General features: G+C 32.9%; 2 protein-coding genes across 2 annotated transcripts in view; both read right to left on the bottom strand.

Moving 5' to 3' along the window:
- The window catches only part of LOC132185516 (protein MULTIPOLAR SPINDLE 1-like), a 3,080-nt gene extending 2,976 nt beyond the window's left edge, over positions 1–104 (bottom strand). Inside the window, exon 1 of the mRNA XM_059599281.1 lies at positions 95–104. Coding sequence (XP_059455264.1) covers positions 95–104 — 10 coding nt within the window. The remainder of the gene's footprint in view (positions 1–94) is intronic.
- Positions 105–13,840: 13,736 nt separating this feature from the next.
- LOC132185515 (F-box protein SKIP1-like) lies at positions 13,841–14,885 on the bottom strand. Its single transcript, XM_059599280.1, has 2 exons — positions 14,806–14,885; positions 13,841–14,639 (listed from the first exon to the last, which is right to left on the bottom strand). The coding sequence occupies exons 1-2, from the start codon at positions 14,883–14,885 to the stop codon at positions 14,045–14,047; spliced, it is 675 nt and encodes a 224-aa protein (XP_059455263.1). The 3' UTR covers positions 13,841–14,044.
- Between the last annotated feature and the right edge of the window lie 575 nt (positions 14,886–15,460).

The raw sequence follows: 15,460 nt of genomic DNA, 5'->3' as shown, positions 1-15,460 counted from the left end.
AATGAGAAAAGAGCTGGAACATTAAATCATGATAAATTTAGCAATGAAGTTGATGATATATATCATTACAGGGCCACTAATTTGGGAGGTATACCTACATTCATTGTTATTTTGAATTATTTGTTTATGTAGAATGTGAATGATTATTTATTTATTTTTATTTAAAAAAAAAATTAGGTATGGATCATTTTCATAAGGATGAGAAATTTTACATTTTCACAAAATCAAGTCACTTGGCCGCATTTAGAACAGCGAGCGCCGGTTGTTGGGTATGTTAAGAAAAGAAACAGTTTATTGTCGAACAGGTTATAGGTTGTACAACATTTGAGTGGATGAAAGAGGGTGAAAAAAAGTTGAAAATGAAGGAGTTCTAGGTGATGGAGGACACTATAGATTCGATATCTCTTTGCGTCATTTACGACTCCGATCTCGAGTCCGTAGAGGATAATAATTATAATAATAATAATAATAATATATTATTTTTATCTTCAATTTAACATATATTGTCCATTTTTATCATTTGATTCCTTATTGAAAAATATCTGAGATCTCAATTATAGTTATTGAGATCTCACATATTCTAATTCTAATCAAGAAATTTCTAATTCTAATTGAGAAATAGAAAAAAAAAATATTAATAATAAATCAAATCATGGTAGACTGATCAATAAATTTAGGAAATCATGGTAGATTGATCAATGGTAAATTTTTACCTTCATTGATTCATTGTAGAGATTTGCAAACAATTTGAAACCTTTAGGCCCACTTTTTAATCCCATTGATAAAGAATTGATCAATTATTTGATCGAGGAAAAAGTTAGGACATCAAATCAGGATAGAGAATTGAAACCTTTAGGCATCACACATATTTTTTTAATCATCACACTTATTCTAATTTTTGTTTTCACCCTTATTGTTTCATTGTAGAGATTTGCAAACAATTCAAAAACTTTAGGTCCACTTTTTCATCCCACTAATAGAGAATTGATCTAGTACTTAAATGAGAAAAGAGGTGGAACATTAAATCATGATAAATTCATCAACGAAGTTGATGATATATATCATTACAAGGCCATTGATTTGGGAGGTATACCTACGTACATTATTATTTTTGAATTATTTGTTTAAGTAGAATGTGAGTGATTATTTATTTATTTTTATTTTTTAAAAAAAATAAATTTAGGTATGAGCCATTTTTATAAGGATGGGAAATTGTACATTGTCACAAAATCAAGTCACTTGGCCGCATTTAGACCAGCGAGCGCCGGTTGTTGGGTACGTCAAGAAAAGAAACAGTTTATTGTCGAACAGGTTATAGGATGTACAACATTTGAGTGGATGAAAGAGGGTGAGAAAAAGTTGAAAATGAAGGAGTTCAAGGTGATGGAGGACGCCGAAGATTCGATATCTCTCGATCTCGATTCCGAAGAGGATAATAATAATAATAATATATTATTATTTTTATCTTCAATTTAACATATATTGTTCATTTTTATCATTTGATTCCTTATTGAAAAATATGTGAGATCTCAATTATAGTTATTGAGATCTCACATATTCTAATTCTAATCAAGAAATTTCTAATTCTAATTGAGAAATAGAAAATTAAAATAATAATAATAATAAATCAAATCATGGTAGACTGATCAATAAATTTAGGAAATCATGGTAGATTGATCAATGGTAAATTTTTCACCTTCATTGATTCATTGTAGAGATTAGCAAACAATTTGAAACCTTTATGCCCACTTTTTAATCCCACCGATGAAGAATTGATCAATTATTTGATTGAGGAAAAAGCTAGGACATCAAATCAGAATAGAGAATTGAAACCTTTAGGCATCACACATATTCTTTTTAATCTTCACACTTATTCTAATTTTTGTTTTCACCCTCATTGTTTCATTGTAGAGATTTGCAAACAATTCAAAAACTTTAGGTCCACTTTTTCATCCCACTAATAGAGAATTGATCGAGTACTTAAATGAGAAAAGAGCTGGAACATTAAATCATGATAAATTTAGCAATGAAGTTGATGATATATATCATTACAGGGCCACTAATTTGGGAGGTATACCTACATTCATTGTTATTTTGAATTATTTGTTTATGTAGAATGTGAATGATTATTTATTTATTTTTATTTAAAAAAAAAAATTAGGTATGGATCATTTTCATAAGGATGAGAAATTTTACATTTTCACAAAATCAAGTCACTTGGCCGCATTTAGAACAGCGAGCGCCGGTTGTTGGGTATGTTAAGAAAAGAAACAGTTTATTGTCGAACAGGTTATAGGTTGTACAACATTTGAGTGGATGAAAGAGGGTGAAAAAAAGTTGAAAATGAAGGAGTTCTAGGTGATGGAGGACACTATAGATTCGATATCTCTTTGCGTCATTTACGACTCCGATCTCGAGTCCGTAGAGGATAATAATTATAATAATAATAATAATAATATATTATTTTTATCTTCAATTTAACATATATTGTCCATTTTTATCATTTGATTCCTTATTGAAAAATATCTGAGATCTCAATTATAGTTATTGAGATCTCACATATTCTAATTCTAATCAAGAAATTTCTAATTCTAATTGAGAAATAGAAAAAAAAAATATTAATAATAAATCAAATCATGGTAGACTGATCAATAAATTTAGGAAATCATGGTAGATTGATCAATGGTAAATTTTTACCTTCATTGATTCATTGTAGAGATTTGCAAACAATTTGAAACCTTTAGGCCCACTTTTTAATCCCATTGATAAAGAATTGATCAATTATTTGATCGAGGAAAAAGTTAGGACATCAAATCAGGATAGAGAATTGAAACCTTTAGGCATCACACATATTTTTTTAATCATCACACTTATTCTAATTTTTGTTTTCACCCTTATTGTTTCATTGTAGAGATTTGCAAACAATTCAAAAACTTTAGGTCCACTTTTTCATCCCACTAATAGAGAATTGATCTAGTACTTAAATGAGAAAAGAGGTGGAACATTAAATCATGATAAATTCATCAACGAAGTTGATGATATATATCATTACAAGGCCATTGATTTGGGAGGTATACCTACGTACATTATTATTTTTGAATTATTTGTTTAAGTAGAATGTGAGTGATTATTTATTTATTTTTATTTTTTTAAAAAAATAAATTTAGGTATGAGCCATTTTTATAAGGATGGGAAATTGTACATTGTCACAAAATCAAGTCACTTGGCCGCATTTAGACCAGCGAGCGCCGGTTGTTGGGTACGTCAAGAAAAGAAACAGTTTATTGTCGAACAGGTTATAGGATGTACAACATTTGAGTGGATGAAAGAGGGTGAGAAAAAGTTGAAAATGAAGGAGTTCAAGGTGATGGAGGATGCCGTAGATTCGATATCTCTTTGCGTCATTTACGACTCCGATCTCTAGTCCGAAGAGGATAATAATAATAATAATATATTATTATTTTTATCTTCAATTTAACATATATTGTCCATTTTTATCATTTGATTCCTTATTGAAAAATATCTGAGATCTCAATTATAGTTATTGAGATCTCACCTATTCTAATTCTAATCAAGAAATTTCTAATTCTAATTGAGAAATAGAAAAGAAAAATAATAATAATAAATCAAATTATGGTAGACTGATCAATAAATTTAGGAAATCATGGTAGATTGATCAATGGTAATTTTTCACCTTTCATTGATTCATTGTAGAGATTAGCAAACAATTTGAAACCTTTAGGCCCACTTTTTAATCCCATTGGTGAAGAATTGATAAACTATTTGATCGAGGAAAAAGCTAGGACATCAAATCAGAATAGGGAATTGAAACCTTTAGGCATCACACATATTCTTTTTAATCATCACACTTATTCTAATTTTTGTTTTCACCCTCATTATTTCATTGTAGAGATTTGCAAACAATTCAAAAACTTTAGGTCCACTTTTTCATCCCACTAATAGAGAATTGATCGAGTACTTAAATGAGAAAAGAGCTGGAACCTTAAATCATGATAAATTCAGCAATGAAGTTGATGATATATATCATTACAGGGCCACTGATTTGGGAGGTATACCTTCGTACATTATTATTTTTGAATTATTTGTTTAAGTAGAATGTGAGTGATTATTTATTTATTTTTATTTTTTAAAAAATTAAATTTAGGTATGAGCCATTTTTATATGGATGGGAAATTGTACATTTTCACAAAATCAAGTCACTTGGCCGTATTTCAACCAGCGAGCGCCGGTTGTTGGGTACGTCAAGAAAAGAAACAGTTTATTGTCGAATAGGTTATAGGATGTACAACATTTGAGTGGATGAAAGAGGGTGAGATAAAGTTGAAAATGAAGGAGTTCAAGGTGATGGAGGACGCTATAGATTTGATATCTCTTTGCGTCATTTACGACTCCGATCTCGAGTCCAAAGAGGATAATAATAATAATAATATATTATTATTTTTATCTTCAATTTAACATATATTGTCCATTTTTATCATTTGATTCCTTATTGAAAAATATTTGAGATCTCAATTATAGTTATTGAGATCTCACATATTCTAATTCTAATTAAGAAATAGAAAAGAAAAATAGTAATAATAAATCAAATCATGGTAGATTGATCAATAAATTTAGGAAATCATGGTAGATTGATCAATGGTAAATTTTTCACCTTCATTGATTCGTTGTAGAGATTAGCAAACAATTTGAAACCTTTAGGCCCTCTTTTAAATCACACTGATGAAGAATTGATCAATTATTTGATCGAGGAAAAAGCTAGGACATCAAATTAGAATAGAGAATTGAAACCTTTAGGCATCACACATATTCTTTTTAATCTTCACACTTATTCTAATTTTTGCTTTCACCCTCATTGTTTCATTGTAGAGATTTGCAAACAATTCAAAAACTTTAGGTCCACTTTTTCTTCCCACTAATAGAGAATTGATCGAGTACTTAAATGAGAAAAGAGCTGGAACATTAAATCATGATAAATTTATCAATGAAGTTGATGATATATATCATTACATGGCCACTGATTTGGGAGGTATACCTACATACATTATTATTTTTGAATTATTTGTTTAAGTAGAATGTGAGTGATTATTTATTTATTTTTATTTTTTTGAAAAATAAATTTAGGTATGGGCCATTTTCATAAGGATGGGAAATTGTACATTTTCACAAAATTAAGTCACTTGGCCGCATTTAGACCAGTGAGCGCCGGTTGTTGGATACGTCAAGAAAAAAAATAGTTTATTGTCGAACAGGTTATAAGATGTACAACATTTGAGTGGATGAAAGAGGGTGAGAAAAAGTTGAAAATGAAGGAGTTCAAGGTGATGGAGGAGGCCGTAGATTCGATATCTCTTTGCATCATTTACGACTCCGACCTCGAGTCCGAGTCCGATTGAGGTTGTGTATTTATGTTTTTATTCTTTACTATTTGTATATCTATCTGATCTAATCTAATTATATATGTTATTATAATCCTGCAGTGGACGGGCATCGTAGATGTGGATGGAGATGGTGGTGCTGGATGTTCGCTGCTCTCAACTCAACTCACAAAATAGTTGTCTATAGTTAGTTCAAACTACAAAGTGAAAAAACATGGAGAATAAATCATTAGTGAAAATTCGGTATATTCGATGAGGAGATGCAAATAGTTAGTACAATGGTACTATCAAAACATGAGCTTTTGTGTTTAGCTTGATTTGAATATTTTTTCTTTCTTGTAGCTTTTGTGTATGCACAGAACATCATTTGATTCATTTCTAAAACAAGTAAAACTGTTTTAATATACACACAACATCCATGTCCCGATCTATAGTTTAGATTGTTTTCTTCAAACACAAATGATTGTTCATGGAATTACTTTGTTTCTACATTTGAAAATGGAAATTGAAAGACACTTTGAAATGCGGTCCTCCACTAATATTTGAAAAATGTAGATTGGATTTCAAAGTACAACATTTGCCACTTACAGTTTCAAAGAAATTGATGCCATACTCATCAGCAAGAGCTTGACCCTAAGAGGTAAGCACAACCTAGGAAAAATATGTGAGAAATTGAAAAATATGTGATATCTCAAATATGTGAGATCTCAATTATAATTATTGAGATCTCACATATTCTAATTCTAATTGAGAAATTGAGAAATAGAAAAGAAAAATAATAATAATAAATCAAAACATGGTAGATTGATCAATAAATTTAGAAAATCATGGTAGATTGATCAATGGTAAATTTTTCACCCTTATTGTTTCATTGTAGAGATTTGCAAACAATTTGAAACCTTTAGGCCGACTTTTTCATCCCACTGATGAATTGACCAATTATTTGAATTAGAAAAAAGCCGGAACATAAAATTAGGATAGATTGATCAGGGAAGTTGATGATATATATCATTATAGTGCCACTGATTTGGGAGGTATACATACATATTTTATTATTTTTGAATTATTTGCTTAAATAGAATGTGAGATTGATTGGTTTTTTATTATTATTATTATTATTATTATTATTATTATTTATATATAAATAAATTTAGGTATGAGCCATTTCTATAGGGACGGTAAATTGTACATATTTGCCAAATCAAGTAACTTGGCAGCATTTATACCAGAAAACAGGTTATTGTGAAATAATAATAATAGTAATAATAATAATAATAATATATTATTTTTATCTTTATTTTTATCATTTGATTCCTTATTGAAAAATATGTGTGAAATTGAAAAATATGTGAGATCTCAATTATAATTATTGAGATCTCACATATTCTAATTCTAATCGAGAAATTTCTAATTCTAAATGGGAAATTGAGGAATAGAAAAGAAAAATAATAATAATAAATCAAATCATGGTAGATTGATCAAGAGTAAATTTTTCACCCTCATTGTTTCATTGTAGAGATTTGCAAACAATTCAAAACCTTTAGGCCCACTTTTTCATCCCACTGATAAAGAATTGATCAATTATTTGATCGAGAAAAAGGTTGGGACATCAAATTAGGATAGATTGATCATGGAAGTTGATGATATATATCATTATAGTGCCACTGATTTGGGAGGTATACATAATATATTATTATTTTTGAATTATTTGTTTAAATAGAATGTGAGATTGATTGAGTTTTTTTTTTTAAAAAAAAATAAATAAATAAATTTAGGTATGAGCCATTTCCATAGGGATGGGAAATTGTACATCTTTGCCAAAGCAATTAACTTGGCAGCATTTAGACCAGAGAACACTGGTTATTGGGTAATAATAATAATAATAATATATTATTTTTATCTTCAATTTAACATATATTGTCCATTTTTATCATTTGATTACTTATTGAAAAATATGTGAGATCTCAATTATAATTATTGAGATCTCACATATTCTAATTCTAATAGAGAAATTTCTAATTCTAACTGAGAAAATTGAGGAATAGAAAAGAAAAATAATAATAATAAACCAAATCATGGTAGACCGATTAATAAATTTAGGAAATCAGGGTGGATTGATCAATGGTAAATTTTTCACCTTTTGTTTCATTGTAGAGATTTGCAAACAATTTGAAACCTTTAGGCCTACTTTTTAATCCCAATGAAGAATTGATCAATTATTTGATCAAGGAAAAAGCTGAGACAAACGCAATGTAGAACGAAAGGGAATATTTGAGTGGACGAAAGAGAACGAAAAAGAAATGAAAATGAAGGAGGTGAAGGTGATGGAGGACGCCACATATTCAATCTCTCTTTAAGTCATTTACGACTCCGATCCCGAGTCCAATTGAGGTTGTGTATTTACATTTTTATTATTTACTATTTATATATCTAACTATCTTTTATATATATATATATTATCCAGCATTGGATGGGCATCGTGGATGTGGATGGTGATAGTGGTGCTGGATGATCTCTGCTCTCAACTCTATGAAAACTGCAACTCACAAAATAGCTGTCTATAGTTGATTCAAACTGTAAAGTCAAAAAATATGGAGAATAAATCATTAGTGAAAATTTGGTATATTTGATGAGGAGATGCAAATACTTAGTATATTGGTACTATCAAAATGAGCTTTTGTGGTTAGCTTGATTTGAATATTTTTTCTTTCTTGTAGCCTTTGTGTATACACAGAACATCATTTGATTCATTTCTAAAACAAGACAAACTGTTTTAATATACACACAACATCCATGTCCCGATCTATAGTTTAGATTGTCTTCTTCAAACTCAAATTACTGTTCATGAAATTACTTTGTTTCTACATTTAAAAATAGAAATTGAAAGACACTTTGAAATGCGGTCCTCCACTAATATTTGAAAAATTGAGATTGGATTTCAAAGTCCAACATTTGCCTCTTACAATTTCAAAGAACTTGATGCCATACTCGTCAGCAAGAGCTTGACCCTCAGAGGTAGGCACAAATACAGCGAGGGATAGAGAATGAGGAAAGGATCATATAGTAGTCCAGTCAGCAGCTTTTAAGGTTACAGGGTCGCATATTCATCCACAATTCATTAGGGTGGTTGTGTTAAAATGCTCCTTGGTAAGATCAATTTATAGAAAATGAAATGATGAGTTTTACAAAAATATAAATGACCAACGGTAAGAGCATTAAAACAAAACCAATATCAAACGGTAAATAATGTTAAGATTTTTGTTGTTAAACTCATGAATGTATTGTTAAACGGTAAAGTGTTTTAAAGACCTCCAAAATGAAATAATGTTTGTAACAATAATACAACAACTCATTCTTGCAATTCTAATCAGAGTTAAATCTTGAACCCAGTTTCCAAATCACTCCCAATGCCAAATTGATAAAAAATAGCATGCCTATCAATGCAAGTTCTCTCCCTTCCAAGACTTTTCACCATCATTGTTTTATTGTAGAAATTTGTAGATAATTTGAAAGCTTTAGACCCACTTTTTCATCCCACTAATGAAGAATTGATCAAGTATTTGAGTGAGAAAAAAGCTGAAACATCAAATCATGGTAGATTAATGAATGAAGTTGATAATATATATGAGTACAGTGCCACTGATTTGGGAGGTATACATACATATATTATTATTTTTATATTATTTGTTGAAGTAGAATGTGAGATTGATTTTTATTTTTTAATAAATTTAGGTATGTGCCATTTTCATAGGGATGAAGAATTGTAAATTTTTACCAAAACAAATAACAGGGAAGCATTTAGACCAGGAGCAATGGTGTTTGGGCAACAACCCTTTCGCTATTCCAGAGAACTAACACGTTGTAGGTTGTGTTAAAATGCTCCTTGGTAAGCTCAATTTATAGAAAATGAAATGATAAATTTTACAAAAATATAAATGAATGTTTTTAAACTCATGATTTTTTTTTTTTTTTTTTTTTCAAACGGTAAAGTGTTTTAAAGACCTCCAAAATGAAATAATGTTTGTAACAATAATACAACTTATTTTTGCAATTCTAATCAGGAAAGAGAGTCAAATCTTGAACCCAGTTTCTAAATCACACCCAATGCCAAATTGATCAAAAATAGCATGCCTATCAATGCAAATTCCCTCCCTTCCAAGACTAAAGTGATAAAAAAGAAAAAAAAAAACAAAAAACAAAAAAAGAAAAATCCTCTGTGACTCTTTCTTAATAACAAATCAAACACGACAAACAATGTGTCAATGCACAAGTCAGACAAAACCCAACCACCGTGTCTACTTCACAACCCAGAAGAGCACAAAATCGAATAAGAACAACCCTGTGTGGTTTGATTTCTAGGAAGCTACATGAAACGTACCCATGCAACTCTAATAAGGAAAGAGAATTAAAACTTAAACCCAATTTCCAAATCACACCCAATGCCAAAATGATCAAAAATAGCAGGCCTATCAATGCAAATTCTCTCTCCCTTCCAAGATTCCAGACTTTTGCCCAAGAAGGTCCCTCTGGGGAGCAACAAAAAAGGCTTCAAGAACCAGACTTGCTTCTCTCTAATACAATGGCTTTGCTTTTCTTACAATAGCTGATGAGATATTAGGAAACATCTCCAAAAGAAATAGCCAAGTACAAGGTGCAAATTTTGCACCTCTTCTTTAGTTATAAAAATAACTAAAGGATTTTGTCTCGAAAATTAGAAACATTTTTCTTGTGTACCTCTTCTTCTATGTTATCCATTTTTTATGACAAGAGCGTTTGGAGTTTTATCGGATTCCCAATTAATCCTAAAAAAATATCGTCCATATATGCATTGGAAAAATTACAGAATTATGTTGGAACCTGAAGTCTTAAGATGAATTAAGAATCTCATAATACACAAGAAAAATTTTGAACTCTAAGAGGAAGGAGGAACCCATGTTACCTCTTGTTGATGATATTTATTTCAAGCAAGAAAATGAAGTTAGCTTACTAACCACACATCTGGTTCAATACAGTGTGAAAAACATTTTATCAAACACCTTGTCATAAACCCCAAAAAAACCTATGAAACAAACAAAGTGCTTGGGATCAAGTAATCGAATGCCTGCTTTGTTGATATCTAACACCATGAATCAACTAATATGAGCGCAACAAGGGATGGTCTTAATGACTCCTTTAAGCAAGGCAAGGTGAGGAAAAATATTAGAAGCCTTAAGTTGGATATTGTTTGTCTTACTGTGAAGAGAGTGAAACGTGACAAAGATGATCAAATTAAAGAGAAGATTGTTCCTGGATGGGGATTTTTACATAACTATAATTCTCATTACTTGGGGGGCGTATTTGGATCTGTTGGAATCCAAGTACCATTAAGTTTACTTTGTTACAGGAACATATTCAAGCTATCAGCTGTAAGATAGAATCAGCCGATGGTTCGTTGAACTGGATTCAAATCTTTCGCGTATGGAGACACTAAGGGCCTGGGGAGAAGAAATGTATGCTCTTATTTGGGGGCATTAGGCAGCAAGTTGAAAAGTATCCATGGTTACTTGTCGGTGACTTTAATGTGGTGTTGCATATCAATGAGAAATGGGGGAATACTAAGTTTACTGGCTATGATGCAGATTTTGTGGAATGTGTTAATAAACTGGAGCTGGTTGATTTGGCTTACTCGGGCTGCTTCTTTACTTGAAACAATAAAAGGGAAGGTGCTAGTTTCATTGCTCGGAAACTGGACAGAGTAATGAGTAACGAATATTGGATGGATTGTTTTATAACCAAAGCTCAAATTACAAAAACCAAACCGAGGAAAAAAAAGAAGAAGAAAGAAATAGATCAAAACAGTTCAAACCGACACATGGGGCAAGAAGGCTTCTTGTGCAACCACCGGATGATGCAGCGCATATGGAAAATATGAGAACAAAGCGTCCTGGCTAGCTCCGTTGCCTTGCCGTTTGACGAGAGCCGTTCGAGACAAATAGCGCAGGTTTCATCATGTGCTTGTTCAAATTCAAATGTCTCCAACTCCAACGCAAACTCAGACGGCAATTGGACAAAGCCTAAAGGATCATCATCGGTAATGGGCACAGTGGGAAAGGCATTCCTTACCTCGAGCAGAGACGTCAGTTTAGTCAGGAACCATACAATCTCTCTCGTATAGAACAACGACGGGTCGTTTTTGGCTAATTCGATATCGTACGGTTCATACCGCCAGCCCCCCGTCTTAAAACTGGGTCCGGGTTTCCTAGGAGGAAACAAATTCCCCCCCTTCCGAACCATCTCCTCTCGCGAACAATACTCCACGCTTTTGATCAGCGATACTTCAACGACGATCACAATTCTGGGCGAAACGGGCCGATGCAGCCGGTCCGGGCTGAACCGATAACGAAGCACAAGCCAATCCGAGATCACGGCACCCAGTGGTTGGACCGTCTCGGGGAGGAATTGTTTGGTGTCCGAAACGGCACCGCGCGACACCATCTCGGTGGAGTCCCGAGACAAGAGTTGTCGGTGCTCGAAATGAACCACCTTATTGGTCACTCTTTCTCTTTCGGAGGCATAGACGACGCCTTCACCTGGAATCCTGATGGTAAAGCTCTCAGTTATGATAAAGAGGAAGAGTCCCTGGGTGTCTGAGAGATCAATCGGCTCCCCTCGTATCTTCCTGAGCCTCTCGTTCCAATTGAAAACTTGAAGCCTTTCGAGCAGCCCTTCTTCTTTCACGCTAACCATCGTTTATTCGTTTTTTTTCTATCTCTTTCTGTTGAGACTTGAGACTAGATTTTGTGACGGCGCCAACTCCCCCATTAATTTATAGACAGGAGCAAAAAAATAAAGTTAAACGGAGGCTTTTGTTTATTTGGGCCTGTCGGCCTTTTTCGTAAGTCCTTTTTTTCTTTCTTTTCTTTAAACTTACCGTCCAATTAATTAACCGCATCCCACATCAAATCAACCAATTAATTTTACATGGTTATATTTCATTATTTTGATACGTCATGTGCTATGTACATGTTATAGATTAGCAAACAACAATGCGCGGATCCAACCAAATTCAAATACATCTAGTTTGGCCAATCTCAAACTCAAATAGAATTTTCGTCATGTAAGGTTATTTTCTCCAACAAAAAAATAAAATAAAATAAAAAACTTTTTTACAATGAATATGGTTTGTAACTGTTCCTATTCCACATTTTCATCGTGGATTTGATAAATCTAATATTAGCTTGAACTTTTAAGATAAAAAGTAGTTTAAAGTTTGAAATAGTGGAATGTACATATCCAATTTTTAGTTTATATGATGAGTCCTACAAAACATTTTTTCCAAATAGAATTTTCATCATGGATTTGGTTTTTGGCTTGAATAATTGGAAATACTTGATCTTTTGAATACAAGTTTGTCTGCTACAATATAAGTAATAAGTTAACATATAGTTTGTCCAATACAATATGTAATCTTTCTATTAATGATTTTGATAGAGAATAACTTCTATAAGGTGTTGGCACAAATCAAGACCTTTGTACCCTCCGATAAAAGCATGACAAATCAGCGTATAACGTCATAACAAAAAAAAGCATAAACACCTAATTATTCTCATTGACACCTGTGTTAAAACAAAAAAATTTCTAGAATAAATTTTACCTATTCTTTCTACCTAGACCCACCGCCAACCACCATACCCACCGCCAGCCAGCCCAAATCATGCAAAAGATAATGCTGGCCGGCGGCCAGTCCTAATAACGACTGCAAATCTCTCTCTTACCAACATCAGAGAAAGAAGCTCTCTCTATCTCTGGTGCTCCCTCTTTCTCTCTCTCTCTCTCACCGGCAGCAGAGAAATTCTATCTCTTTTTTTTCTTTTTTTTCTTTTTTTTTTGTGACATGTCCGCACAAGAGGGTGAGGTGGAATTCGAACTAGTGACCTCCGCTTCATGAGACATAATCCTTAGCCGATTGAGCTACCCATTGGAAACAAAATTTTTGTGTCTCTAGTTCTCCCTCTCCCTCTCCCTCTCCCTCACTCTCTCACACACACCGGCAAAACATTGATTTTTTTATAGCAACACCAAAGTTTGAGTAGGGCCCTAACGCCTAAAACTTCATATTATAGTTAACAGTCCAAGAGACCGCAATTACATCATTTCTCAAAAGAGGTTTTAGCCCATTGACGGGGTTTCTGAAGAGTTGTTCAGCGCTCAGACTGTAAATTCTTCGTTGCTCATCTGACCGACATTCAGACAATCTGATGGAACAATGAGAGAGAGAGAGTTCTTGGGCAGGCAGAGCAATTTTTATTTTCAAGAGCATGAAAGGCGCCTCCAAGAATCCACTTCATCACCAGATTAGCTTTTCATTTACAGTGAAAAAGCAATGCCTTATGATGATACAGAAATCTAATAAGCATATATTTGGTAAATTCCAATCCACCATACAAGTGTGAAAGAAAGTATGATTCTTGATACCCAAATGGATTATAAATCAAACAGAACAAACATTACAGAAACCGAAGCACATATGTCATTTGACGGTGACTAAATAGACATATACTGTAACCTGGCAAAAGAACCCTTGCTAAGAGCTACATAGACCAGCAAACACAAGATGTTTTTCTCAAATATGACCAAATTGCAATGATTTTGTTATCCAGCTTGCCTGATCAAATTCGGAAAGCATCTGTTTGAAACCTCTCATCATACAAACTCCAATGGCCATACCTCTCCGTGTGAAAGGCCGACCTTGGAATATAGAAATTTGGCTTTTTGATCTCCAAATCCTTCACACCCAATGATGCTTTAGCAATATCCCTACTAGTCAAGTTCATACAACCAGACAAATCCAAGTACTTGAGGTTCGGACACCCTTCACATATCAAAGTAAGGCCCCTAACAGACAACTTGGAGAACTGAATTTCAAGTTGCTCCAAATAAGGCATGGAGTTTCCAATAGCAGCAGCTTCTGAGTCCCCATCTTGCGGACAAGCATTTAGATACTCATTAGGGACAACTCCTACATGTTCGGAAGGATCTAACCAATTCATAAGGTTTCGCTTCAGAACTTTAAGGTTCGGGCAATTCCTTCCAATCAATACCAAGGACTCATGAGATACCTCATAGCAGTAGCTGATATCCAGTTCCCTAAGATTGGTGCATTGAACAGCTATCTTAGATATTGATATATCAGTAGCATTTGGGCAACTCTTGATTGAAAGGACCTGAAGGCTTGGGCACCTGAAAATGCAAATACATGACAAACTTCAATTCATTTACTTATATCCTAATGAACCAACAACACTAACCAAAAATTCAAACCGAAAAAGAGGTAAGGCCGAAAGTTCAACCCCATCATTCACACTTCAACCAATTAATAAACCGTAACGGATGCAATTTAGCAAAACTAACATGATTCTGTTTATCATACGTTATCTGGCAACATAATTCCCTCTCAATTCGAAGAGGAAAAACAAATGGAACAAACTCTTCGACAGGTTCATAATGCATTTTCAGATTAATGGAAAGTACAAGTAGACTGCACCAAGAAACTAATCATCTTCCTTTATGTAAGAAAGGAGGTGGTTTTTCCCTGCTCTGTAACTACCAGTAACTGTCTCTCTCGTAATCTCGTCATACTCCACACAAGAGTCATTCTTAGCATCCAAAATGCATTACTACGTATGGCCGACCTACATGTCTTTTGACTTTAAATAAACATAATAGCAGCCATATCACATAAGCCATGTTACATGATCTTCCACTATCGACTAAGCTTTGGCCTTGAGGAAATATTTGGTACAAACAGATTCAAAATTTAGCATTACAATAAAACTACTCGCATAAAAAAAGCTCACACTTTGAAAAAGAAAAAAAAGAAAAGAAAAAAAAAAACAATTATTGACCCACCACACAACAATAAGGAATAAAAAGTCCAAACCTTGTGGCAAAACCCTGTCTATAATTCAATTAAAAGTTAAAAAAGCAAAAGCAAAAAACCCAATTCAACCACACAACCATCAAACTCTCACAACAACCCAAAGCAAAAAAATTCAACATATCCGTGTGTGTGTATGATTATTTGT

The sequence above is a fragment of the Corylus avellana genome, chromosome ca6 (assembly GCF_901000735.1).
Source record: "Corylus avellana chromosome ca6, CavTom2PMs-1.0".
Taxonomy (NCBI): domain Eukaryota; kingdom Viridiplantae; phylum Streptophyta; class Magnoliopsida; order Fagales; family Betulaceae; genus Corylus; species Corylus avellana.
This window is presented reverse-complemented; position numbering and strand designations above follow the sequence as displayed.

Excerpts from the sequence above, each read along its gene's own strand:
- LOC132185515 (XM_059599280.1), bottom strand. The coding sequence starts at position 14,885 with ATGCATTATGAACCTGTCGAAGAGTTTGTTCCATTTGTTTTTCCTCTT. Across the intron at positions 14,640-14,805 it reads GAATTATGTTGCCAGATAAC|TTTGTCATGTATTTGCATTT; the intron begins GTATGATAAACA and ends AATGAATTGAAG.